The sequence below is a fragment of the Passer montanus genome, unplaced genomic scaffold, assembly GCF_014805655.1.
Source record: "Passer montanus isolate IOZ18808 unplaced genomic scaffold, ASM1480565v1 scaffold11, whole genome shotgun sequence".
Lineage (NCBI taxonomy): Eukaryota > Metazoa > Chordata > Aves > Passeriformes > Passeridae > Passer > Passer montanus.
The window spans coordinates 22,431,684-22,456,612 of NW_024357613.1; the positions used below are offsets into that span (position 1 = coordinate 22,431,684).

At 37.5% G+C, this 24,929-nt stretch overlaps 1 protein-coding gene across 9 annotated transcripts in view; it reads left to right on the forward strand.

Moving 5' to 3' along the window:
• The window catches only part of DST (dystonin), a 291,855-nt gene that overhangs the window by 178,384 nt on the left and 88,542 nt on the right, over nucleotides 1-24,929 (forward strand). For 5 of the 9 annotated variants that reach the window (XM_039726401.1, XM_039726446.1, XM_039726455.1 and 2 more), the window contains 14 exons: nucleotides 873-6,434; nucleotides 6,642-6,788; nucleotides 6,943-7,158; nucleotides 7,342-7,488; nucleotides 8,443-8,676; nucleotides 10,001-10,153; nucleotides 12,143-12,376; nucleotides 13,709-13,990; nucleotides 15,732-16,277; nucleotides 18,716-18,892; nucleotides 21,516-21,639; nucleotides 23,425-23,633; nucleotides 23,904-24,221; nucleotides 24,390-24,556. In XM_039726401.1, the coding sequence (XP_039582335.1) occupies nucleotides 873-6,434; nucleotides 6,642-6,788; nucleotides 6,943-7,158; nucleotides 7,342-7,488; nucleotides 8,443-8,676; nucleotides 10,001-10,153; nucleotides 12,143-12,376; nucleotides 13,709-13,990; nucleotides 15,732-16,277; nucleotides 18,716-18,892; nucleotides 21,516-21,639; nucleotides 23,425-23,633; nucleotides 23,904-24,221; nucleotides 24,390-24,556 (8,516 nt within the window). The remainder of the gene's footprint in view (nucleotides 1-872; nucleotides 6,435-6,641; nucleotides 6,789-6,942; nucleotides 7,159-7,341; nucleotides 7,489-8,442; nucleotides 8,677-10,000; nucleotides 10,154-12,142; nucleotides 12,377-13,708; nucleotides 13,991-15,731; nucleotides 16,278-18,715; nucleotides 18,893-21,515; nucleotides 21,640-23,424; nucleotides 23,634-23,903; nucleotides 24,222-24,389; nucleotides 24,557-24,929) is intronic. The other 4 variants (XM_039726416.1, XM_039726422.1, XM_039726430.1 and 1 more) reach the window with 1 other exon arrangement.

Consider the following 24,929-nt stretch of genomic DNA (forward strand, 5'->3'; position numbering starts at 1 on the left):
TCTATTCATCAGACTTCTTTTGAAGAGTCTTAATAATGTGTGCCTTGCATGAAGAAAGATAAGCAAATCATTCATCTCTTAACTCTTCTCTTACAAGCCATTCTTTGACTGCTAGATAAGTCTGTGTTTCTGCTGCAAAAATGACACTGTAAAATATTATGTTAATCTCTCCCATATATCACTCAGAAATGTCCTAGAAGCGATCGATTTTCAGGTTTTTTAAAGTTTTTTCTGGGTATGAAAATGGGAAGACATAATTTTCTCTGAGACACTATGAATATATTTGTTAATTGATATTAGTCTTAAATATGGAGCGAGTATTCTCGTATACATACAGAGGCAGAGTCTGTGTAATGAGTTCAAATAATGCTGTCAAACTGACTTCATGCTTTCCATGCAAACTAAATGCAATATTTGGTACTGGAGTATCTGATTCTGTATTGTTGAGTGTATATACAGAAATGCTGTATGCTGTAAACATGAATAGCATGGTTGTGTTGAATCACATACCGTTTCCAAATATTCTAACCTTTCACAGACATTTATAGCATGAAAATGTGCCTTTCAGGTATATGTTCTATTTGCCCTCTCTGCAATCATTTCTTCTATTGTCTTTCACTAACCCTATTTATGTATGCAAAGCATAGGTTCTCAATTCACAGATGCATGTTGGTTTTAAATCTTTTATCACATCGTGTGCTGTTGAATGACTGACATAGATCACTTGTGCATTTGAGCTGCTAACATTCACAACATTCCTCCAGGCCTGGTAAGTACATGTTTTTATGCTTAACATGCTTTCAAAATCAAAATACTATTTTAAACATACAGTCCAAAAAGGATGATAACTTTTCTTTTATATTCCTTTTTAGGTGAATAAAGTCATTGCTGGTGTCATTGACCAAACAACTGGAGAAGTCCTTTCAGTCTTTCAGTCTATTTTAAGAGGTTTTCTTGACTATGACACTGGAATTAGATTGCTTGAGAATCAGCTGATTCTTTCTGGAATAATTTCTCCAGAATTAGGAGTGTGTTATGATTTGGAAGAAGCTAAAGTCCATGCCTTAATTGATGAACAGATTCTGTTGCAGCTGCAAGAATTAAGTAATGCAAAGAAGCTTATGTCAGAATCATCATTAGCAAATATTCCAGTTGTTTCAGCTTTAGAACAAGGTCTGATTTCAGAACCTCTGGCTGTTAAAATTCTTGAGAATCAGCTTTCAAGTGGGTATTTGATTTTGCCATCTACTGGAGAAAAGCTGTCTTTGCAGAATGCTTTCCAGAGAAATCTCATTTCTCCAACATTATATTCCAAACTCCTGGAAAGACAAGATACGTGTAAAGATCTCATAGACCCCAATTGTGCTGAGAAAATTTCCCTTGAACAGATGGTTCATAGAAGTATAATACATGAAGCAACAGGGTTAAGACTCCTACCTGTGAAACCACAAGAAAAAGGGAGAATTGTGCTCAAATGTGGAAGGAAGGTAACTATTTTGAGGGCAGCCCATGAAGGGCTCATTGACAGGGAAACAATGTTCAGGCTGCTGGGTGCTCAGTTAATGTCTGGGGGTATCATTGACCCTGACTCAGGGAAACGAATGACTGTGGAAGAGGCCATGAGACAAGGGATGATAGATCAGGACACTGCTTGTGGGATCCTCACACGTCAGGTTCAGACTGGTGGAATCCTTTGTCAAAATTCAGGACGGCGCTTGACTGTTGATGAAGCTGTGCAATGCAACTTAATATCATCTACCAGTGCTCTGCTGGTATTAGAAGCCCAGAGAGGCTTTGTGGGACTAATTTGGCCTCACACTGGTGAAATATTCCCCGTATCAACTTCTTTGCACCAAGATATGATTACAAATGAGCTGGCATTCAAAATACTGAATGATAGAAAGAAAATAGCTGCACTTTACATTCCAGAAACTTGTGAAATAATCAGTCTTGACAAGGCTGCAGAATCAGGGATTATAGACAGTAATACTGTATCTGTTTTGACCAATGTGACTTTACCAGATAAAATGCCCAATGTAGAAGAATTAAAGTCCCTTTGTAAAAATGCTGCAAAATGGTTATCAACTTATGAATTTCTGCCATCTGTATTTCATGGCTGTGAGGGGGAACATGAAGTTTCTGGCACAGAAGACGCTGTATGTCATAATCTAGATGAAGCTAAGAAACTATTTGTGTCTTACCTGATGGTAAATAGTTATATGGATGCAAACACTGGACAGAGACTTTTGTTATATGATGGACAACTGGAAGAAATCATCAATACGTTGCTGGAAGGTGATAGTGCTGGGTACAATGCTGGTGTGTCAGAAATAGAGTTTAGTAACAAATATGTAAGTTCAAAAGGAATTCACCTAAAGTCAGCAGACAGTGTTCAGGGTGATCTTTCAGGTGCTGAGAATTCTTGTAATAACAGGATATGTAATCAGTTTGATGATTTTGGGAATTACATATCTTCACAAGAAGATTCCCATGTGCGCAGGCCAGATGTTTGCAATACTCTTGGCACTGAGCAATCAGATTATACACAGGAGATGCAGTTAACTAGCCCTGCAGAACTCAGAAATGTAGTAAGCAGCACTCAAAATTCCATGGAAAGAAATGAACTGAGAGGTGTTTTGGAGGTTTCTGAGTGGACAGAACTCTGTAAGCATAACAATCAGCAGACAAATTCAGGAAACATTGAAGGTTATCTTCCAAATGACTCAAATACAAGACTTTTATCACAAACAGCAAAAGAAGAAATTTGTGTGGGAGACAGTCTGGATAATGAAAACATGAATGATAAAACATTACAAAATTCCTTGAGTGTGAATGATTTGTCAGATAAGGAAACATGGAAGGAGGTGGAAAAGCACATGGAGCTGGAAAGGTGCACGGAATATGGGCCTCCCATATTGCAAGCTGACGGTAGCAGAATGGTACTGGATAACAGCAAGAAAGATAATTTTCAGAGAAGTCTTGATTCATCCATCACTGCAGACACTGAATATAGACTACAAAAAGAATTGGTTAGTCAATGTTGTTTCACACCAAACTTTGAAGACAATAGATATGGTGCACAACTTCTTCGGGAATATACAGGTCTATCCCTACAGGACTGTCTTTATATTCATGGAAGGCCATCCCTGGAGGATTGTGCTGATTTTCAGAATAAACTGTGTCTAGAAGACAGCATAGACATGCACCATAGGCTTTCATTGGGTGGTGATACTGTCATAGACGATGGCCCACCTCTGGGGGACAGTAACAGCACAGCACAAAGGCTGGCAGAAGAAGAAAGCGATCTTATATTCCACAGGTTGCTGCCATGTGACACTAGTTCTGACTCATCATTAGAGGGGGGTGATGACATCCCACAGCTTGAGAGTACCTGCTTGCAGCATGGATTTGGTGAGGTAGCTTCTGAAGAGGACAGCTCTCAGTTGGATGATGGTGATGATGATGATGCCTATGAAACACCTCAGGGTGATGATGATGACAGCGATGTCTATGATACTCCACAAATTGATGATGATGATGATGATTCCTCTGACACTTCTCAAGGTGATGAAGGGTTTGACACCTTGCAGTTGGGAGATGATGATACACCAGAGCCAGAACTGGCTGGGAGATCAGTTCCATTAGGTTTTCTGGAGGAGAGAGGTGGTCGAATAACCCTAAGAGAAGAGACCAGCTCTTTTCAAGAACTAGCAGCAAATGCTGGAGAGAATGTTCATGTAAATGTGCAAGGGCAGCCTCAGAGCATAACTATAGCTTCTGTAAATACCAAGACTGTGGAAAAAATCCTTGAGGGAAGGGAAAGAACAGGAAGTTTTGGAGAGAAGGAGCATGAGTTACCAGTTACTGTTGAGAGTGAAGGAACAAAGGAAGGAGCCATGAGCTATTTACGGAATATGTATGAAGCAGATGTACAAGACAGGAATGAGGAAGTTGAAATGAAAGCAGAAGGTGACCTGTGTGAGGAGGAATCTGAAGGTACGCAGGAGGGGGAAGATTATGAGGAGGATTATGATAGTTATGATGACTCTGACACTGATTCTGACAGTGAAGATGAAATAGATACTTTTTATTCACATCATCAGTGTATAAGTAAAGGTGACCAGCTGCTTATGTCTGTAGAAGATGTAGAAAGGAGCAATGAAAACAATCAGAATATTGATGACTGCTGCTATTCTTTAGGCCACAAGACAGGATATACTTTGCAATTCCACTCTAACCATGAAAATAGAAAACTGTCCCCAGTAATATGTGAATCAATGTCAAATATTTCTGAAGAAAGATGTGTTGGTCTTTCATGTACCAGTGGAGAAGCCAGACAGCAGGAAACAGAAGATGAATATGGGACTTGTATCAAAAGTGAACAGATGCCGCAAGATACTACTGAGCCTATTCAGTCTGAAAATACCTTTGACACTAAATGGATGTCCACTAAGAGTGAAGAGAAAAATGACACACAGTTTGGAATTCCAGGTTCTCAGCTTCTTGATGGTACTGTGAAATCTGACATCAATGTGACAGCTTACCTACAGCAAGCTGCTGATGAAGACCAAGGTACCTGGACAAATTTGCTTCTCTCAGAATGCTTTACTGATAGCATGAATAAAGACAATAATACCATGCCAATATTACACTCAAATCATGGACAGAGAGAGGCACAGCTTACAGAAGAGAAAGTATTAAATTATATGGAACAACTAAAGGAAAGTTCATCCCAAATGGACAATAAATTCCTTACAGATACCCCTAATGTGAGTGATAATAGGGACCCAATACATCCAGTCACCAGTTGGAAACATGGTGAAGTAGAAAGAGGTTTTGAAATTCTCACAGAAAATAAAAATAAAGTAAATATTATGGAGGAATGTGGTGTCATGAGGCTAAGTAATAGTCCCATTCAGATGGAAAACCTTGGGGAAATATTTGATGCAACAGTAATTAAAGCTGCTAGAGAAACTCCTGCTGCAAGTAAAGAAAAAGCAAATATTGATCAAGGTTTTCTTGACATTCAAGGGACAAGATCAGATGAATTTAAGAGAGATGGTAACATTTCTGTTTCTTTAAAACAACATACAACATGCATAAAAGACGGTGGTCATTCAGAACTCAATAAAATTGAATTCTGTTTTGAGGACATGGAAGGAGGGGGAAAAGGTATACTAAATGAAAAGGATTTTCTGCTAAATATGGAAGAAATGCATTCAAGTGAATGTAACACTTACTCTTTTCCCCCACCTGATACAGCAAAGCCAAAGGAGATTAGCATAACAAAACAAACAGAGAGACTTAACTGTCAAAATACTGACAATGTTCTTATAGACATTCCAGAAAACAAAAGCAGCAATGATAGTGAAATTTCCCCCCGAAATGCTTTAGGAAGTATTGAGGATGCCAAAGAATTAGGGGATGGAAGTGAAGTGCAACCTACTGGGAGACATACCCATACCACTGATGTTTCCTCTGCAATTCTGAGTAGCATGGGGACTAAGTTGAATTACGGTGCCCAGAGCAAACATGAGGTGCTAAAAAACACAAAGGGAGAAAATGTCATGGTCAGTGAGACTTCCTCCCTTGGAAATGGTTTCAAAAAACAAATGTCCATGGAGTCATTGCAAAAAGAAATGGGATCCTGCAAAGACTTTCTAGTAAAGGAAGGTATTTCACAATCAGCAGATGTGTCTGATACACTAATGGAAGACTTACAGAATATATTACAAAGGAAAATGAAAACGGGACATGTTTACTGCAAGGAGGAAGATGAACCCCTAAGTTACTCTGATACCAGAACTTTAATGCAAAATTTACTTAAAATGGTTAGAAGCACTCAGCTTGAGAGTGAAATGCCTAGTGGGTTAAATCTGAAGCAAATAAGCAATGCTGTTAGAAATGCATTAATGGTCACCACGCTGAGTACAGAGCCCAAGGACAGTGATGCTCCTTCACTGCTTTGGCCTGATTGCAGAAGTCCTGATCTTCTTCATGACATTCTGAAGCATGAATCCTGCAAGCAAAAGACAGCTGGTTCAGATGAAAGGAAGAGTGAAACAGACATGAAAGCTCCTGTTCCCAAGCTTGCTACCACTGAACTTCTGGAATTATTTCAAATCTCACTTGGAGATGAAAGTACAAGCAAGCTAGAGGAGCTGATAAATGGTTTGCTTAGGAGCTCACAGGTTGCTGATAGCACCACAGAGCATGAAGGTAAAGGCAAAGGAGATGGGGTTTATTCTCTTTCCTCAACAGAACAATCAGAACTTGGATCAGAAATTGATGAAGAGAAAACATTGGCAGACAAAACAACCACTACTTGGAAACGTGATCAGGAGCATGGGAAGACAGAAAGCCTGTCCAAAGGCTTTACTGAACCTGTTTTGAAAACAGAAGAAGCAGTCGTGGGAGACATCTCCACTAGCATGGTAAGTAACAAGAATATGTGCTCAGTGTCCTGTGTTAGTGGAACTGCGTGGATATTTCTGAGTGCTGGAAAGAACAATTGAAATGGAAAAATGGTTGAAAAATTAAATTTTAAATTAAAAATAAATCCTAAGAAACCCATGGACTTTTATTGCTTATTTTCAAGTCAGTTTGGAAAATATTTTCTTATTTTTAAAACTCATTTTCAGTTTGATGGAGTACAGCAATGTTTAAAGTTAACACAGAAAATGGAAGAACATTTGGCAGTGCTTCAAGATATGAAAAACCACCTAGATAAACAGCAGCCTATTAGCAACAGCCTGGAAATACTAAAAGCTGAACTGGAACAGCTAGAGGTAAGTAAAATGTTCTTTATGCTTGTACTTCAGTGATGGCTGCTAGAAATAGCCCTTAGATTTAAAAAGGGAGATTCAAAATGTAATTAAAGCAATTCAGATTTAAACATTTTTCCTAGTAACTGAAAGCATTTTTTATATATTCTCTTTATAGTCATTTGAATCAGGACTGGCTACCTTTGCAATTATCCTAAAAAAGGACATGAAACTGGCAGAAGAATTCTTAAAGTCTTGTAACAGGAATATCCCAGAAGAGAAACTTAAAGAGCTAAAGATAAGCTATGACTCTTTGCAGGAAGCATTTTTGGTGGTCTGTGATAGATCTTCAAAACGAGCAAAACAAATAGTCTGTGCTGTTGACTTGGAAATGGTATGTTTTTAGCAGTGTATGTTTTTACCTTGATTTACTTCAAGGTAATTGGGCTAAAATAAAGGAATTTGGATTTTCTTTATTTTATCTTAGTATAAAGATACATGTATGATTCAATTTAATATAGTAGAAAATGTGAGTAGCCTTCAGGAGCATAAATAAATATACAACTTCCCTTTCTAGTCTAAGCTTGCAGGATTACACCAGCAACTTTTAAACCAACTGCAGACATTTTCAGACTGGATCACAGAGAACAATGAAATCGTGAATGGTTTCACAGTGAATACTCATGATATAGAAGAGATGAAGAAAAGTTTACAGCTATTTAAAGTAAGTGCTCTGTATGGTAGGTGTTGTTTCTGACAAAAGTTGCTCCTTATTATTAATTAGTAGCTAGGATTTTTGATTCCTTCTCAATAACCTCTAAAGAGATTATTAGAAGTAATTACTTAAGATGACAACTATTAGATAATCCAGGAATAAAATCTTGTTAATTTGCTTTTTCACTTGCAAAAAAAGTTTCATAAAGTTAGGATTACTGAGAAAGATATTTGTTCTACTTACATTTGTTGCAATAAAATTGGATTTTTATGCATTGTGTTCAGAATCTTTACTGACATTTAATTGTCTTCCAAATCAATTATATGTGAGAACACAAGATGGGAAAAGATAGAAGGTATCTTAATTCCACACTCTATAAAATGAGTAATGGAAAACAAAGCAGATCAAATTTTTAGTAAAGTTCATATACTTAAATATGTATGATTAATAAAAATATTTTAGTTGTTTTAATGTGCTTAAATAGAGTTCCATAGTAATGGTATGGTCATAGGGGGTCCACAGTACATAGCTGTTGGCAGAATTTGCCACATTTCTAGAAATGGTGACATTCTTGCTATGGAGTTAAGAATAGGAATGATTTCAAGTATATATTTTGAAATTTCTGGCTCTTCAGACCTAAAAATGTTACATCTAACCTGCCATAAATCTTTTAGAGTTGAAGATCAGTCAGTTTTCAAACATCTATGAGAGACCAAAGAAACAGAGATGTACAAAATCATGTATTTTATTCCTTGGACACAAGCTGTCCTGAGGCAAATCATGTGCAAGTTCTAACGTCATACCTGAATGGACAGTATGATTCTGAGTTTTGATTTTCCATGGCTAAATTGTCTATCAAAAGCATTTTGGGATAAGGGCTAAGAAGAGATGGTAGGCATACTTGTGGTTTATTTGTACTCAGTTTTTCTTTGTTGCTAGTAATTGCCTTCACTTCATTTACAGAACAGTGCTGCAGAGCTCAGCTGTAAAAAAATGCAACTGGAGTCCACTGCGTTTGATGTTCAGTTCTTCATTTCTGAACATGCTGAAGATCTTTCTCCTAATCAGAGCAAACAGCTGCTGAGGCTCTTAAATACCACCCAGAAATCTTTTCAGGAAGCACAGGAAGCAATAACTTCTCAAGTGGAAAGTTTAGAGACTCAGTTACAGGCAGTGCAAGAGCTGGGTGATCAGAAGGTTTGCCTTTCTGTGTAAATGTGTGCTGAATGTTTCTGTCTATGGATGAGGCATTTTTATACCAGCATGCAATATTGAGTGTATTTCTATCTTTTCCCTTTTTACTACAGATACATTTGTAGTTCTACAAAAATGATATTGATGAAATTTGGTGAATTATCATTTTTGTCTTTCCTTGGTATATTCACAGAAACAGCATATTAAATTAAGAACAGACACAGGTCTGCTCTTTCTAACAATGAGAGAAATTTACTTGAGGTTTCTCCCAAGTGTTGTTTCTTCCGCAGCTCTATCAGTAATTGATCCGAGCTATATTGATCACTGAATTTGCTATTGCACCATTCCATAACACTCTGGTCTTGGTGAAGATTTTCTTTCCCTTTAGTTTGCCAGGTCTGCTTATGTGATCTTTTCTCTAGATCTTCATAGTCCAAAAACCAGATTTGTTAAAATCTGTGTAGCATGGATTGTTTTGACTGACATGGGCTAGAGGGACAAACAGATGATTGAATCAGCCAAGATACTTGCACTTCTAGGTGTGGGCACTGGGAAAACTGTGAGTCAAGTTGGGCCAGCCACTTCTTCAGCAAGTGTAAGCAGCCTTTTTACAGTGAAAGAGGCTGCTGATAAGATGCTGCAGCTTAACAGCACCTCCTCTTCTCTCATAGCAGTGCTGTTAGGACTCAGAATCACCACCTCAGGCCCTGGTTTATGTGTAAATAAAAGTGCTTTAATATTCTGAAGACTTTGTATTATTTTGCCATTCCAAGAACATTTCCTTCTACTATATTTTGTGAAAGAAGCATAAAATTGAGTCTAGGAAAGGCACAGATAAGTTTTCTAGGACTTTGTAACAACAATGAGCTTGCATGTTTTGTTCTTCTCTACTGCTTAAAAAGTTCACAATTTCTATTCAGGTAACATGTTATGCATACCAAAAAGAGCTAACTCACATTCACAACTAACCTCTGTTTTGATGTCCTTTTTTTCAGAATTAATAGTGTTTACCACAGGTTTCAAGTGGTTAAGAGACTGGATTTTCACTCCTGCTGTTTGGAGATTTCATCCTTCACATATGTGCATGGCCAGACCTCTATTGGGCAATTCCATCAAACATGGTCTCTTTTACTTAAAACATATTTGAGGTTTATCCATAACTTCTATATGTTCATCTTGCTCTTTATACCACTGCTATCATGTTTACAGCATACTTTAAAAAATATTGCTTTGCAATATTGATGTTCAAAGATTTCTAATGTCTGTTAGAGTTCCTGAAGTGAGGATTTTTTGTCTTACTGTTCCATTGTACTTGGCTCTAATATAGGACGTGGCTGAACGGCAGCAGGAATGCAAGGAGAAACTGCAGGAAATCTGTGATTTGCTTACACAGACTGAAAATCGACTCATCGGACAGCGACAGTCTCTTGTTATTGGAGACAGCAAGGCTGAGCTGGAACAATACCAGACCAAACAGGAGGTATGCACAATCCTAGTCAGAGAAGTTAAAGAAGGCTGAGGGCAGAGGAGAGTGACTCGACTCTTTTATTGAGTAACAAGGCTTGCCATGTGAGAAGAGAATAAAATAGATTTGTTTGACCTACCAAAATTAAAGGCTTAGTTGCATGCATTTAAACTGTTGCTTCTGAATACACTCCAGTATGTGCCAGTAGGACAAGAGAAACTTCCAAATGAGGACACACTAGAGTAGGGAGTATGTGCTACACATTTCAAGAAGCACTCTTGAAGCAGGTGTGAATTTTGTTAATATATTAGCTTAAGATTGTTCCTGTTAAATGTGATAAAATCACCCATGTTTATTATGCTAAAATAATTTAGCCAGCTTTTTAACTGATATCAGGAAGTGTTTATTCCTGTTCAGAGTACTTTGAAAAATTTTGCTGCAATATTTTCTCTTGCCTTAGGCTGTCCATTGCTTCACTCTTGCTTTGTTTGAATTCTGGTTCTTATTAGTGTTTATTGCAATCTCTTTGGTGTCCTCATGTAGCAAACCCCTTTGAACTGGTTTGCTTTCCTTGCTCTTCAGCTGTATCCAGTAATCTCTAAGCTTTCACTCTGTCCTGATAGAAATTGAGTTTATGCTAGTTAAAGGACTGAAGAGTTTGGTACTCTTCTTCTTCCCCCTCCTAGTTTACTAGTTCACTACACTGTAGAGCTCCAACTCTCTGTAAAAGGAGAAATTTCCTTACTCATCTTGCCTTGCTTTACTTATCTTTGAAGTAATGCATCCAGTTTGTCAAAGTTGTTCTTCTAGTCAGTCATACAGACACCCCTGGGGTAGATTTTAATATATCTTCCTTGTCTTAAGGATTTATGGCCTAATTTGGGTATTCCTGGGGAGTCAAGAACTGATACAGCCTCTTTTTTTTCCCACCAGCTGTTTGTGACTGCCTAGCAGACTAGTTGTTATTTTCTGACTGATTTCTTAGAATTGCCATTCAAAAAGTGTGTCTTAGGAGGGAATGGGGGTTATAAACAGTCTTTTTTCTATCAAGTCAGAGCTTTCATCCTCAGTGTGCTGTTCGAAAGGGAGCACAGAGATCTTGGTCACAGGAGAAGCAGGGTCCCCAGGAACAGATTTCTCATGTACTTGCTGAAGTGTTAAAATGAGCTGCAGTTTTAGCTGCTGTATTCGAAAATTGCTGCAAAATCTGTGGTCTAGAATGAGGATCAAATGTTCTGTCTTGCATCTCCAAGATTGTTACACTGCACAAGAAAGTGAAAAATGTCATTGTTTCAGTAACTGGGGGGAATGTATTCAAGAGTGTTATAATTACAATTAAAGTCCTCTCAGATAATTGGGAGGAAGACTAGGAAAACTGCTTTGGGTAAATTAAAACTAAAGATTTGTCCTCTATGAAATTCAATGAAAGTAAACATTCTTGAGAGACTGAAATGATTGATTACAATAGAAGAAAAAAAAAATTGTACGCTATCTCTGGCCTGAACAAACCCAAGAAATATGGGAAAACTTTCACCCAGGAAAGAATACAATTTTCTGACTTCCATTCAGACAGCTAACTTTCAGCAGCTTGCTGTTAGGATAGTAATGACTAGAATTTGTCAGGAGACTCACTTTACTAACTGCAATGTAGTAGATTTACTTGAGCCTTGATTTCTAAAAAAATAAGATATATGTTCTTCTGCATATGTGGAAACGCAGTATTTAAATCCTTAAACAAAGGGAAAAAAGTGGCCTCAGTCTGAATATAACTGTAAAGAAACAGATTTGCAATTTAAAAAAAAAAGTTTGATTGAGCTGCAACAACATTGTCAGATGTTTGCCTTTGATTTTAATAATTGTCTGCAATTTATTAATGTTTCATGTGCAGCTAGGAAGGACCAGTGTGGTGCTTACCTCTAGAAGATAGATAGTTCCAATAAAGTTAATTGGAAAGATATCATTAATAATTTACTTATTCCTATTTGCTTTCTTTTTTATCAAAAGGAGATACAAAAAGACATGAGAACAAGTGCCCAGACACTGGCAGAGATTGTGAAAAATACTGAAGCCTTCTTGAAAGAGAGTGGAGAAAAGTTGTCACAAGAAGACAAGACTATTCTGGAACAGAAACTAAATGAAGCTAAGACAAAGTGTTTGCTCCTTAGCCAGAGGGCAGAAGAGTCCAAAAAAGAGCTGGATAAAGCTATGACAACAGCAATTAAGCAGGAAACAGAAAAGGTTTTTAGGCAACGATTTCATAACTTTGTTCAAACCTTTTTCATGTCTTATGGTATCAGTAGTGCAACTTACTGTTGTGTGGTGGGTTGACCTTGTCTGGATGCCAAAAAGCCATTCCATCAATTCCTTCCTCAGCTGGACAGGGGAGAGAAAATTTAATGAAAGTCTTGTGGGCTGAGAGAAGGGCAGGGAGACATCACTCACAGCGGCTGTCACGGGCAGAACAGGCTTGACATGGGGAAATTAATGTATTAGCAATCAAATCAGAATAGGATAATGAGAAATAAAAACAAAATCTTAAAGATATCTTCCCTCCACCTCTCCCGTGTTCCTGAGCTTAACTCTGGAGTTCCCTCCCTCATTCCCACCACTGGCACCAGGGAGTTGGGGAAAGTGGGTTGTGGTCAGTCCATCACACATTGTCTCTGCCACTCCTTCCTCCTCAAGGCGAGGACACCCCACACTCTTGCTGTGCTCCAGTGTGGGGTCCCTCACAGAGAAGACAATCCTTCATGAACTTCTCCAATGGGAGTCCTTTCCAAGGGCTCCAGCAGGGTCCCTTCCATGGGGTGCAGTCCTTCAGCACACTGTTCCAGTATGTGGAATGACAGCATAGGGTCACAAGTTGTGCCACAAGCCTGCTGTGGGCTTCCCACAGGGTCACAGCTTCCTTAGGTCATCCATGTGCATTGGAGTGGGGTCTTCCCAGTGCTGCAGGTGGATCCCTGCATCCCCATGGCCCTCCTTGGGCTGCAGGGGCACAGCTGCTTCACCATGGGCTGCACAGGGGCTGCAGGGGAATCTCAGCTCTGCACCTGGAGCACCTCCTGCCCCTCCTTCTGCACTGACCTTGGGGTTTGCAGAGCTGTTCCTCCCACATGTTCTCACCCCTCTTTTCAGGCTGCTGTTTTTAATGCTTTTTTTTTTACTCTTTTACTATGTGATCCCAAAGTTACTACCACCATTGCTGATGGGTTTGGCCTTAGCCAGTGGTGGGTCCATGCTGGAGCTGATTGGCTTTGGGTGTGTTGGACACAAAGAAAGCTCCTGCACCTTGTCAGAGAAGCCACCCCTGCAGCCCCCCTGATTCCAAAACCTGGCCAAGCAAACCCACTACATATTGATAAAGTGTGGAGAGGTTAATAGTATATTTCATCTGGGTAACTAATGAACTGTTGGTTTATTCTCTTATAAAATAAACAGCAACCTCTATATTAATAAAAAATTTTCTTTGATGTCAATGCATTTTAAATGGTTTATTTGTATATTTATTTGATATTTTATGATCTTTAAAGAAGATTTCTAAATTGAAACTGTTAAATTTCAATGTAGGTTGCAGCCATAGAACAGCTGGAAGAAAGTAAAAATACAATAGAAAATCTTTTGGATTGGTTATCAAATGTGGATAAAGAAGCGGAGCATGGCCGGAAATTTAAGCAAGTGATAGAACAGAATGGAACACACTTTGAAGAAGGAGATGTGAAAGTTTTGGAAGGCGAAGAGGATGATGTCAATGGGAATCTGCTGGAAATGCAGCAAGACATTGAAACTCGGGTGGATGGACTAGTGAAAAGCGTAGATGATAATTTGAACCAGCAGTACCAGAAAGTCAAGGTATTGTTATTGGGTTTGTTCAACATTTAGGTATATCACTCCTTATTCAACATAAGTGAACTCAATCTCATCCTGTCTCTCATAGCCTTTGGAGCAAGTACTAGGAAGATAGTGATACACAGTGCTAGGAATTTCAGCAGTTAGAATGTATTGCACATTTGTCACTTTTTTACTATTACTGTAGTTGTTTCCTGCAAAATAAGAGAAGGGACACTTTCTGCAAGGTAAATGTAAAAAATCTTTGTGGTGAGTCTGTTATTTTTTGTAGTGAGAAAATTGGTGCAGGCAAATAAAATGCAAAAAGTAGCAATATAAATTCATACTCTTTATGTGACTTTTAAAAAAATCTTTGTGATACCCAGATGATTCATCCCCTTTTAATCCCCTGTGACTACAGATTGCAAATTGCTGCAAATAATAGTTTACTGAAATGATAGTTTTTATTTCCTACGACTTTAACACATGGGCAAGGCAGTCTTTCAAGGCTTCAGAAGAGTGAGTTACATTAAAATTACGGGAGAGCGTTTTAAAAATAGATTTCCCTGGTAAGTTGGAAGCATTTAAAATAATAAGAGTTTAGTTTTCTTTGCTGACTTACGGCTGAGAAACCAAGAACCTTTAGGTGTGAGTTGATTGACACCTTAAAGAAAATTATTATCCTTGTAGCTGATACTATTTTGGATTTCATTTTTTATTTAAAAAAAACCAAAAACCAAGATCTCAAAAGCAACCTAAGAAAATAAGATTATTGGATTTTGTGTACATGATATTTTTACTTCTATTTTTTTGACAGTTAATTTCTGCACCTAGTGCCTACAGAATAATTGGACACTCCAGTCATGGAAGAAAAACATACTGTTTATTTTACATAGCTATTTTTCATTGGAGACCTTCAAGAATGAAGAATTTTTGAATGAATATATTTAAAATATGTATTTCATTTGGAATATAGTACTAGTTCCTGGACTTAAGTATTTTTATGGGATTGAAAAATTTGAAAGTGCAGACTATGTCTTGATTTTTAATGTCAAGTGGACTTACACTGGACCTGTTTTATAAATAACTATATTTAATAAGAATCATGGCTCTTGATTTTGAAAAATGCAATTTCAAAATCCAAGTAATAATTTTTGTTCACTGAGTGTAAGAAGAAATGTATGTTTGATGCTTTTATTCCTTTAGGTCTGCTTGTCTGTAATGGTAACTACAATATAAGTAATGGGACATAGAGACATTTGATTTGGAAAGTTCCCTACTTTTGAATGTTTTATTTGTTAAATCCCATTTTGAGACAGAGAATTAGGAACATTTTGATTACACTAAGTACAATACCATAAATGCTAAGCAATAAGCAAATTAATTTTGTTAGGAAAAAAGTTAGAGATTGATAATGTCTAGTTTTGCTCTACAGAGTTGTGTTTTGGAATTACAGGGTAAAATGTCTGTGTGATATATGCATCCAGGTATTGCTGAGTTGCAGTGATACATGAATATTTCCATATGGTCATGGCCTGTACATCTGGAAAAAATTACCATTGAATGTTTTGTAAAATTTTGTTAACTGCACAGAAATATGGTGACCAGGAGTCACACTTTCACTTAAATTACTGAAAAAATGTGGGGTTCATAATAAACAAAATTAAAATAAGAAAAGCCTTTTATAATTTTGATTGTTTTACATATCCTTTGCTAAGGAACCATGTGAGAGGGTGCTGGTTGTAATTTATTCTTTTATTTGTAGGCTCAACATGAGAAAATTATTTCACAGCAGCAAGCTATCATAGTAGCAACTCAGTCTGCTCAAGCACTGCTTGAGAAGCAAGGACATTACCTTACTCCTGAAGAAAAAGACAAGATGCAAAGGAACATGAAAGAGCTGAAGGCTCAGTATGAGACTGCTTTGGCTGAATCAGAACGAAAAATGAAATTGACCCATTCTCTAAGGGAAGAATTGGAGAAATTCGATGCAGACTATAGTGAATTTGAAACGTGGCTGCAACAGGCAGAGCAAGAACTCGACAATTTGGAGGCAGGGGCTTCTGACTTCAGTGGTATTATGGTCAAACTGAAAAGGCAGAAGAGTTTCTCAGAAGATGTTATATCTCACAAAGGTGATTTACGCTATATTACGATTTCTGGACAAAGAGTTTTGGATGCTGCAAGGTCATGTAGCAAAAGAGACGGTGTGAAGGTTGACAAAGATGGCATTGATACTTCGGCTACGCATGCTGAAGTGCAAAACAAACTGGACAGAGCTTCAGATCGCTTCAAATCTCTCTATACCAAGGTAAATTTTATTTATACTGAAAGGAATGACTGCTGTGATTGATTTAGAAATTTGTGTAGGCAGAAGCTAGTTGATAAAACAAACACCATGAGAAGTTGTAAGTTCTTTGTTTCTCGAAGTTGGATAACAGAACAGGATGCTTTTCTAGAAGATCTACTTTAGTCAAGTGTCAGACTATTAAAGGTCTGAATGAATGATACTTTCTACTTTGTGTTATAAGGATGAAATGAGACCAGAGTTCATTGTTCTTTCCAGCCTTAAACAGCCTCTGAGGTTGTGGCAGCTCAGAATGCCTTGAGTAATGTTTTGAGGTGGAAAGAAATTGTAATACTTTCAGATGTATATTGTTACTTTATGTCACTTGCAATATTTCACACATCTGTTTATTTACTTGGCTCCCTACTAATAAAAGGAGTGTAAAAAGAGAGAGACTATGCCAAATATAGCATGTAAAATTTTAATTTTAATTTGTATCGTGAAATGGTTTGTCCTGATGTGACCTTTGTTGTCAGCACTAGGCCTGAAACAACTTAGTGATTTAAGGACAGCAATTATTTTTCCACTGCTCTGCCAAGAAAACATTTTATCCTTAACAATATCAGATTAGTGTCTAACTAATGAGTAATTAGCAGTGCAAAATCCTCCATGTACCTTAGAGAGAGAAGATAATCTAGCTTTCTGTGCCTGGTTCACATATGGAATCTAACTGATAGAACTAGACAAACATCACCAACTAGTCTCACATGCCAATTTCCAGCTGTTTTAAAGAAAGACAACTGTTCTTCAATATTGATAATATTCCAGAGCTGTGAACTTTTGAGTTAATTATTAATTGAACCATTGAAGAGAGAGTTGCTGTCAGTAGCCTTTGAGTGTGCTATTTCATTTCTCTAAGATCATAGGTTGAAACTCTTTAGTAGAGCTTCAATGTCCACTGGTGCAGTGTTGGTCTGCAACAGTGGCCATCTTTATCTGGAAATGTTTCTCTCTTCAAGGTTTTCATGTTCAGAAATGTAAATTCTATAAAGACATGTATTTGATTATGTGGTAAAAAGTAGTGTAAAACTTGTTTTCTCAGTTTGTCAAGACAGCTGCTCATTTACAGAAGCACATTTTCCTTTTCCTGTTTAACTGGAATGAATAGGGCAGCTAAACTGACAACACTATTGACATGTTAGATTTCTCCAATTGGTTTATTGAATTACTTTGAGTATGAATGTAAATATTTCATAGCAAAATTTTCAGAGCTTATTTTTATGCACGTAAAATTCCCATGCCAGCAGCTCGATTTGTCAATTTTCCAAATTCTATCCTTTCTATATTAGCAGGGTTATAAGAGACATGCTTTAAATATTTGACAATAAATATGCAGAACAAGGCAGACCTTTTGTGTCTTCAAGGACAATTCTAAAAAGTGAGATTGTCCATATTTAGTGAGATTTTCCAAGAAAATGAAAAATTTTGAATTCGTAAATGAATTGGTAGTAACCTTTTTTGCCTTTTTTAAAAGTTTCTTGCTTTTAATAAATACTTAGATTGCTTTTACTTTTATATATGTGTATTTGCACATGTGTGAGGCATGATTTTATAGGCTTGTATGTTGAAGGAATCCTAAAGTCAGTTCTTGGTTAATTGGTTACATAAATAAGCATGTTCTATGTCTGCCCACCAGATGGAGACCAAGTACCATTTGTGAATATTAAATACAGTCTCTCGAAGGTTCAGAATATAAATATTTAATGTAACTGTTTATAAATATTATGACTTGGTACAATCAGATTTTGCTTGTGAAATCATCTCCAGAAAGTCTGAAAGAGTTTCATTGACTTTTTAATGTGACAATTCACTTTAAACATTTTGGGGCATGCTAACATATAGGACTAATAGGATCTTGTTCAGATGACATTTTTAAGTGAATAAAACAAAGCATGTGTCCAATACCAAGCCATATCACTTTGGATTCACTATGCAGATAAGGTAGTTATGAAAACAGTTCTCCACTGTCTGTATTTGTATGAGCATACATATCTTTCCTGATTTATAAAAAAAATTCTTGCTTCTGGTGTCTTTCTACATTTCTACTTTCCACTTGCTTTCTACATTTTTGGTACCAGAGTTCTGATAAAGAATCTTTATATCACTGAATCAAACATTATTCCTGATGTTTTCCCTATTCTAGTACAGCAAGTAAGATTCCAGTTTCCCACCTGCATCAGTGATTTAATCCTAAATCACCCTTTAGGAGCACAAACTAATAACATCTGCATAGCCTGTCCAGCTGTCATGTTTTAGTTCAGAAATCAGTTAGACAGTGAAATGATGGCAGGAAAAAATGAATGCAGTATTACAGGAAGGAATGTATAACTTTGAGATCGGTATGAAATGCAGCACGCAGTTAATACCTGCATATTTGCATGTTTCATTTTTTACTCTTTTAGTGTAGCATCCTTGGAAATAACCTTAAAGATCTGGTGGATAAATACCAGCATTATGAAGATGCCTCATCTGGACTTCTGTCAGGTCTCCAGGCCTCTGAAATAGCTGTGAATAAACAACTATCAGAGCCAATTGCAGTGGATCCCAAAAATCTCCAAAGACAACTTGAAGAAACCAAGGTGAAAAGCTTTAAAATGCAGCAGCACTTTTGTTCTAAAAGGAACTGCTTTTTGTCTGGAAAAAACAGGATGATTTAATATAATCCAAGTGGCTGCAGGCCAAATTCCTGCCTTGCATGGGGGCATGCAGCTTCTATGGTTCTGAAATGTGCATGTCCAGAGCAATATCTGAAAAGCACTGGGTGAAAAAAAAATGGGGTACCAAGATGCCATTAACAGTGGTGAAAGCAAGATGTGTTTTATATCTCTTAGCAAATGATAGGGTGAAATCTGGAAAGCTTTTGAACTAAGAAAGATTAGTGATTATGGTTTGCTATCAGAATAAGGCTTGGATAGAGTTCCACAAGAGAAGTCCATTTGATTGTTGTCTGTGACTCTTGATTCTTTTTTTCTGTTCACATTTGTGTGTTACTTCATTATGAAAGGGGTCATACCAGGTAAACAGTGTGATGTGAGTAGTCTGTCTGCCTGTTTCAGTTTCACCCAGTGCTATATACCCTGCAGAGAGTGAATTAACATAATTTGTGTTGCACAGAAAAATAGTGGGTTTTTTTTTTTGTTTTTTGCCACTGAGGATGTAATTCATGACTTTATGTAAATCCTAGTATAGGCAAGACAAGTTAGTGATAGAGCTTGTGAAAATAAAACTCTGGACATCTGTATAACGTGTAGGTTTGGAGAAGGCTTTAGGAAGCCAAGTATATGGTGAGTAATACAAAGTTTCATACAGTCTTCATCTTTGAACTGACTGGTATATTTTCATAAACACATTCAGTCACCTATACTATAAAAATGCAAGACTATTTGTTTTTCAGAGAGCAAAACGATGGTCAAGCACTTCCTCACTGTTTTGTCTGTGCTTGGTGAAGTATCAGTGCAGGTCAGACATTTCCTATTGAAAAATCATAGTCAATGGCTTTTGGAAAGTACATGCTTTAACCATTTCCCTCACATCAGCCAGAGCGTAGTTACCTTTATCTATGGTGTCTTTCAAATTGGCCACTGGAAATGCCCAGCACTGTGGTGCATGACAGCAGAAGGAGACAAATCACAGCTGTGTTTAAGACAAAATTAAAGGTGTAAATTGTGAACTCCTAACAATTGAATGTTTAGGTACATTTGTGCTTCCAAGCACTAAAGGAGTAGGAATAAAACCAATTACAATTTGAAGTTTCATTTAAACATTTTGTTCCTTATGCCAAAATGAATTATATTCTCTATAATGCAAATTTTCATGGATGTAATACAAAAGGAGTGAGTACTAGGGTTCTTTTTATGAAATGTCTACATGGATTACTTGCCACACAAAAGAGCACTCAATGGCTATGAGTTGGGAAGAAGGGAGAGGGTACAAAATGTCAAAAGATTCAAAGGAAGAGAAAAAACAGGAGGCTGAAGAAAGCAAGCCAATTAATGAAAGCAAAACAAAGAGTATTTTGAGGAAGTCAGGTGTTGCAAGTTAAAGCTGTCCCTTGTAGTCAACACATGCAGCTGATAATCCAGCTAGACACAGACCTTGGCAGCATGGTGAGCTCTAATCATTTTATGGGGATTAACTGTTCTTCAGAATATTCTTCACTGCCTCTGGCATCAACTTGCTTGCCTTCTGTTAGCATACAAGGTTTTCTGGTACATCTTTTTCTTTCTTTCTTTCTTTCTTTCTTTCTTTCTTTCTTTCTTCTGCACAAGTGCTAGCCTAAGCCTCTTCAGATCTCTTGGAGACTCATTGTGTCAAATGGGGCAGCAAGATGATGTACTGTGCTCTGGCACACACTTATGCTCTGGGTACCAGTGCTGAATGCACTGACAAGACTTTTTTTGTGCTGGCAGGGCACATAGGATTACCTTTTCATTCATATATTCATTAAGTATCAATGAATATTAAAAAAATAAATGAGATGTCCCTTCATTTTAGACTTGTGTAAGTTTCAAGTGAATCAAAACAAACACTAGCACAGAAGCCTGAAATAATTTAAAGATTATTTACCCTAAAGTACTCTTACACACTAGAGAGATAAAACCACTAGAAATTGATTCAGCCTTACTGTTTTTATTGACTGGCGAAAATCATGGCTGGGCTAGTCTCTGAACATGTGTTCCTTGGTTAGATGGACAAACCTAGGCAAAATTCAGCCACGTTGCTTTGGGGGTTCCTGACTGTGAAGGCAATCATCTTGTTTCAAGCTATTCCTGTTTGTGCTACAATATCAGCCTGATCCTTTGTCAATATCACTGCTGGTGAATGTGTAACTGCTGCTGTTGATTGTATGCTTTTCCCCCTGAATTGTTCTTAGATGCTGAGTGGAAAAATGTGTTTATAATAGTCTGTACAACGGGTCTTTAGAAACAATTAATCAAAAGACACATTTGAAGTTACATGCAAGAAATAAATTGGGTCAGACAAGTATTGTAAAGCATAAGGTAAAAAAGATGGTGCATGAACTAAAACAAGGGCCAGAAGGTTAACAGCAGCCATAGCCACTGGTCAGGATTTTTCTTAAGGAGAGGTCATAAATTGAGTTAGTTTATTCCCAGTACTATGTTTAGGTTCTGTGACATATCACAAGTCTTGCTTATATCAACTGTACTGAAAAGCATAACTGATAATAGTGGAATTTTACAGGTTCTTCAGGGACAAGTGTCTAACCACCAAATTGCTGTAGAAAAACTGAAAAAAGCTGCTGAAGTGTTATTGGACACAAGGGGAGAGTTGACACCAGACAAAGATGAGATTCAGAAAACATTGGGTAAAACATTTTCTTTTGTTATTGCCTCTTTTTTATCACTTGTGTTTGCATGAAGGTTCTGGAAGAGAAAAATTACAGATCTTCCATATTCTTATGTCACTGTTCGAGTCCATGTTTTGTTGAGTCAGAAGTCATTACAACACACCAATTTTATTGTTTGTCCCTCTTCTCCTTCATATGCTTTTCACTGTCATTTCATTTTTTTCTTTTTACAGAAATAGGGATTGCCAAGCAGAGGTAATGATTTGCTGAAGATCATAAATTCTCAAGAGAAAAATGACTCCAAGGAGCCTGTTTACAAGCAGTTATTTGAAGTTTGCTTAACTTAGGAATTACTTTCTTTTAACTTTATGAAACTGCCTAGGAAAGGGTTGACTTTGGTAGGCTGCCAGGTGCCCACCCACCCTCTCTCTGACTCCCCTTGCTCAAGTGGATGGGGTAAAAATTAAGATAGAAAAGCCCACAGGTTGATGTAAAGATGGGGTGATCACTCACTTTTTACTGTCATGGGCAAAATAGACTTGACTTGGCAAAAATTGACTTTCATTTATTGCCAAATAAAACAAGTTTGGGAAATGCAAAACAAAGACAAACTACAGCAACATTATCCTCCACCCCACTCTTTTTTCCAGGCTTACTATCACTCCTTCCTTCCCAGCTAGTCCCCCTCCCTCCCTGCCAAACAGTGCAGTGTGGATGGGAAATGGGTGCTTGTGGGCAGTCTGTAATTTCTCTGCTGCTGCTTCCTCCTACTTCCTAAATCTTTCAGGCTAATATTGTTCCAGTGTGGATGTAGGCTGCATTTCCTTCAGGAAATATCCACTTCCTCTAGCCTGGGTCATCTATGTGCTGCAGTGTGGTTATCTGCCCCTCTATCCTCCACAGGCTTCGGGGGAATCTCTGCTCCAGCACCTGGAGCCATCCCTCTTTCTTCTCTGACCTTCATGTCTGCGGGGCTGTTTTCATACTTTCTCAGTCCCATGCAGTATTTTCCCTTTTCTTAAATGCATTTTTCCAGTGGCACCACCAGTTTGGCTGAGGAGCTCAGCTGTGCCCTGTGGTGGGTCAGCTGGAGTTGGCTGGAACCATCTTCAGTGGGTTCAGCCCTTGACCTCCTCTCACATGAGCCAAAAAAACTTCTTACTAACAAACCTTTACCAACCACCAAAACCTTACCACCTACACCTAATACTCTTTTCTGTCAGTTGTGAGAAGTAGCACAGCATGACATTCACCTGTCACTGTCAGAAGTTTGAAGATGCTCTCTGTGTATCACCCAGCTATTTCTTAATAAGTAACTTGCAGAACAACAAAATAGAACAATGGTGGCTTGACTTTTTGGAGTTGATGATAAAACTCTACGGGTGGTAAATGGAACTTGTAGCTTTCGAGAGTTATTTTGAAAGTGTTGGATGTGTAATGAAGAACCATCTGGAAGAACCTCTCAGATATCACAGTAACATAAGAGACATAATTGTAGAAGACCTGTCAATACTCTACTGTTTTATATCTTGGGAACAGTCAAGAGCTGTCGTAAGCTAGAGCTACATGGAAACCAGTTTCTAACACTGGGAACTACAGCTGTATGCTACTCCCTCATTTCCCTTCTGATGTGTTTCTTGGCTCTGTTTGAAGTTGTTGATCTTTGCTTCCATATTTTTACTGACTAAAGCTGACTTTATTCTAATGTAGAAATTTTTGACTCAACTGGCGAGTGCTGGTGAAGTAAGCTAAAAGCTTAGTTTGGCTAGAAGAAGAAATTGAAATATGTCTTCTCTTTATCAGATGATATCGTGGAAAGATATGACAATTTATCCAAATCTGTGAATGAAAGGAATGAGAAGCTTCAAGTAACTCTGACACGATCCCTGAGTGTGCAGGATGGTTTGGATGAAATGCTTGATTGGATGGAAGGAGTTGAAAAGAGCCTTAAAGAACAAGATCAAGTGCCTTTGAATTCTGCTGCTATTCAGGACATTATTAGTAAAAGCATTGTAAGTAGCATTCTTTGGAAAAAGAAACAGTTGTTTGATAGTTCAGATTTAAAGAAATAATTAAAATCTTAGGTTGGCACCTTTTATGGATTCTAAATACTTACTAAAGAGGACTGTTGTGTGAAGTGAAATTGCTCATAAGGATTTTTGTAGCTGAAATAGATTACACTGATGGTCTAGCTGTAGTGGTTTGTTGCTTTATATGGTCGATGAATTTCACTTGTTAAAATTTAATTGCAAGTAATACAAAGTAGTTCTTGTATGTTTCAGATGCTAGAACAAGACATTGCAGGTCGCCAAAGCAGTATAAACACTATGAATGAAAAAGTGAAGAAGTTCATGGAAACAGCAGATCCATCCACTGCATCCACACTGCAAGCTAAAATGAGTGAGCTTGCAGGACGGTTTTCTGAAGCAAGTAACAAGCATAGAGAGAAGCTTATGAAGATGGAGGAATTGAAGACTAAAGTGGAGTTATTTGAAGGTCTTTCAACAAAACTTCAATCATTTTTAGATGAGAAAAACCAGGCTCTAAGTGAAACGGAGGCACCAAGAAAGGATGTTAGCGAAGTGTCTCAGTACATGCAGGTACTCTAGCATTCAATTTGTGTGTGTTGTGGGTTCTTAGTCTAACTCATCTAAGTGACTGAATAAGAAACAAGGCAAGTTTTGGTTGGTTGGTTAGCTAAAATCAAGAGTTTAATTTTAACAAGAGATGGTAAAGTCTAATATGAAGAATGTAATCCTATTTTGCAGGAAGCTAGTGTAGAATTGGCCCAACACAAGAAGGATCTGGAAGTTTTGAAGCAGCTCCTTGAAGAACTTTCATTCCATGCTCTTCCTGGAGATAAAGCACTGGTATCAGAAAAAGTAAATGCTTTGTCAAAGAAATTCAAAGAGGTAGAGGAGACAATAAAAGAAAAGTAAGTTGGATAATCAAAGTGTTTCCATTTTGTCTAATAACACAGTGTGAATGTTGTGATTACTGCTATCCTTTTGTATATAGTCTGAAGATATTGCAGTTGACCAGAGTAAATAAAGCATTTTTTTCTTGGAAGGAAAAGATTGTACTTGAAAATGCATTTCTAGTTAATCTGTCTGGCCCAAGAGCTCTAAAAAAGGCCATAAAGATATGTAATTTTTCCAATTTTGTGACATCCACAGGATTCTTGGCAATTTTAAGAAAACCCTACTTCTCCCCTTCTGTAATAGGACATAAATTGCTGCTTGTGTATATTGCTTTAGAGTACTATTTGGCATCAGGCTGTAAAGGGAAACTGGAGAAATTCCATATAA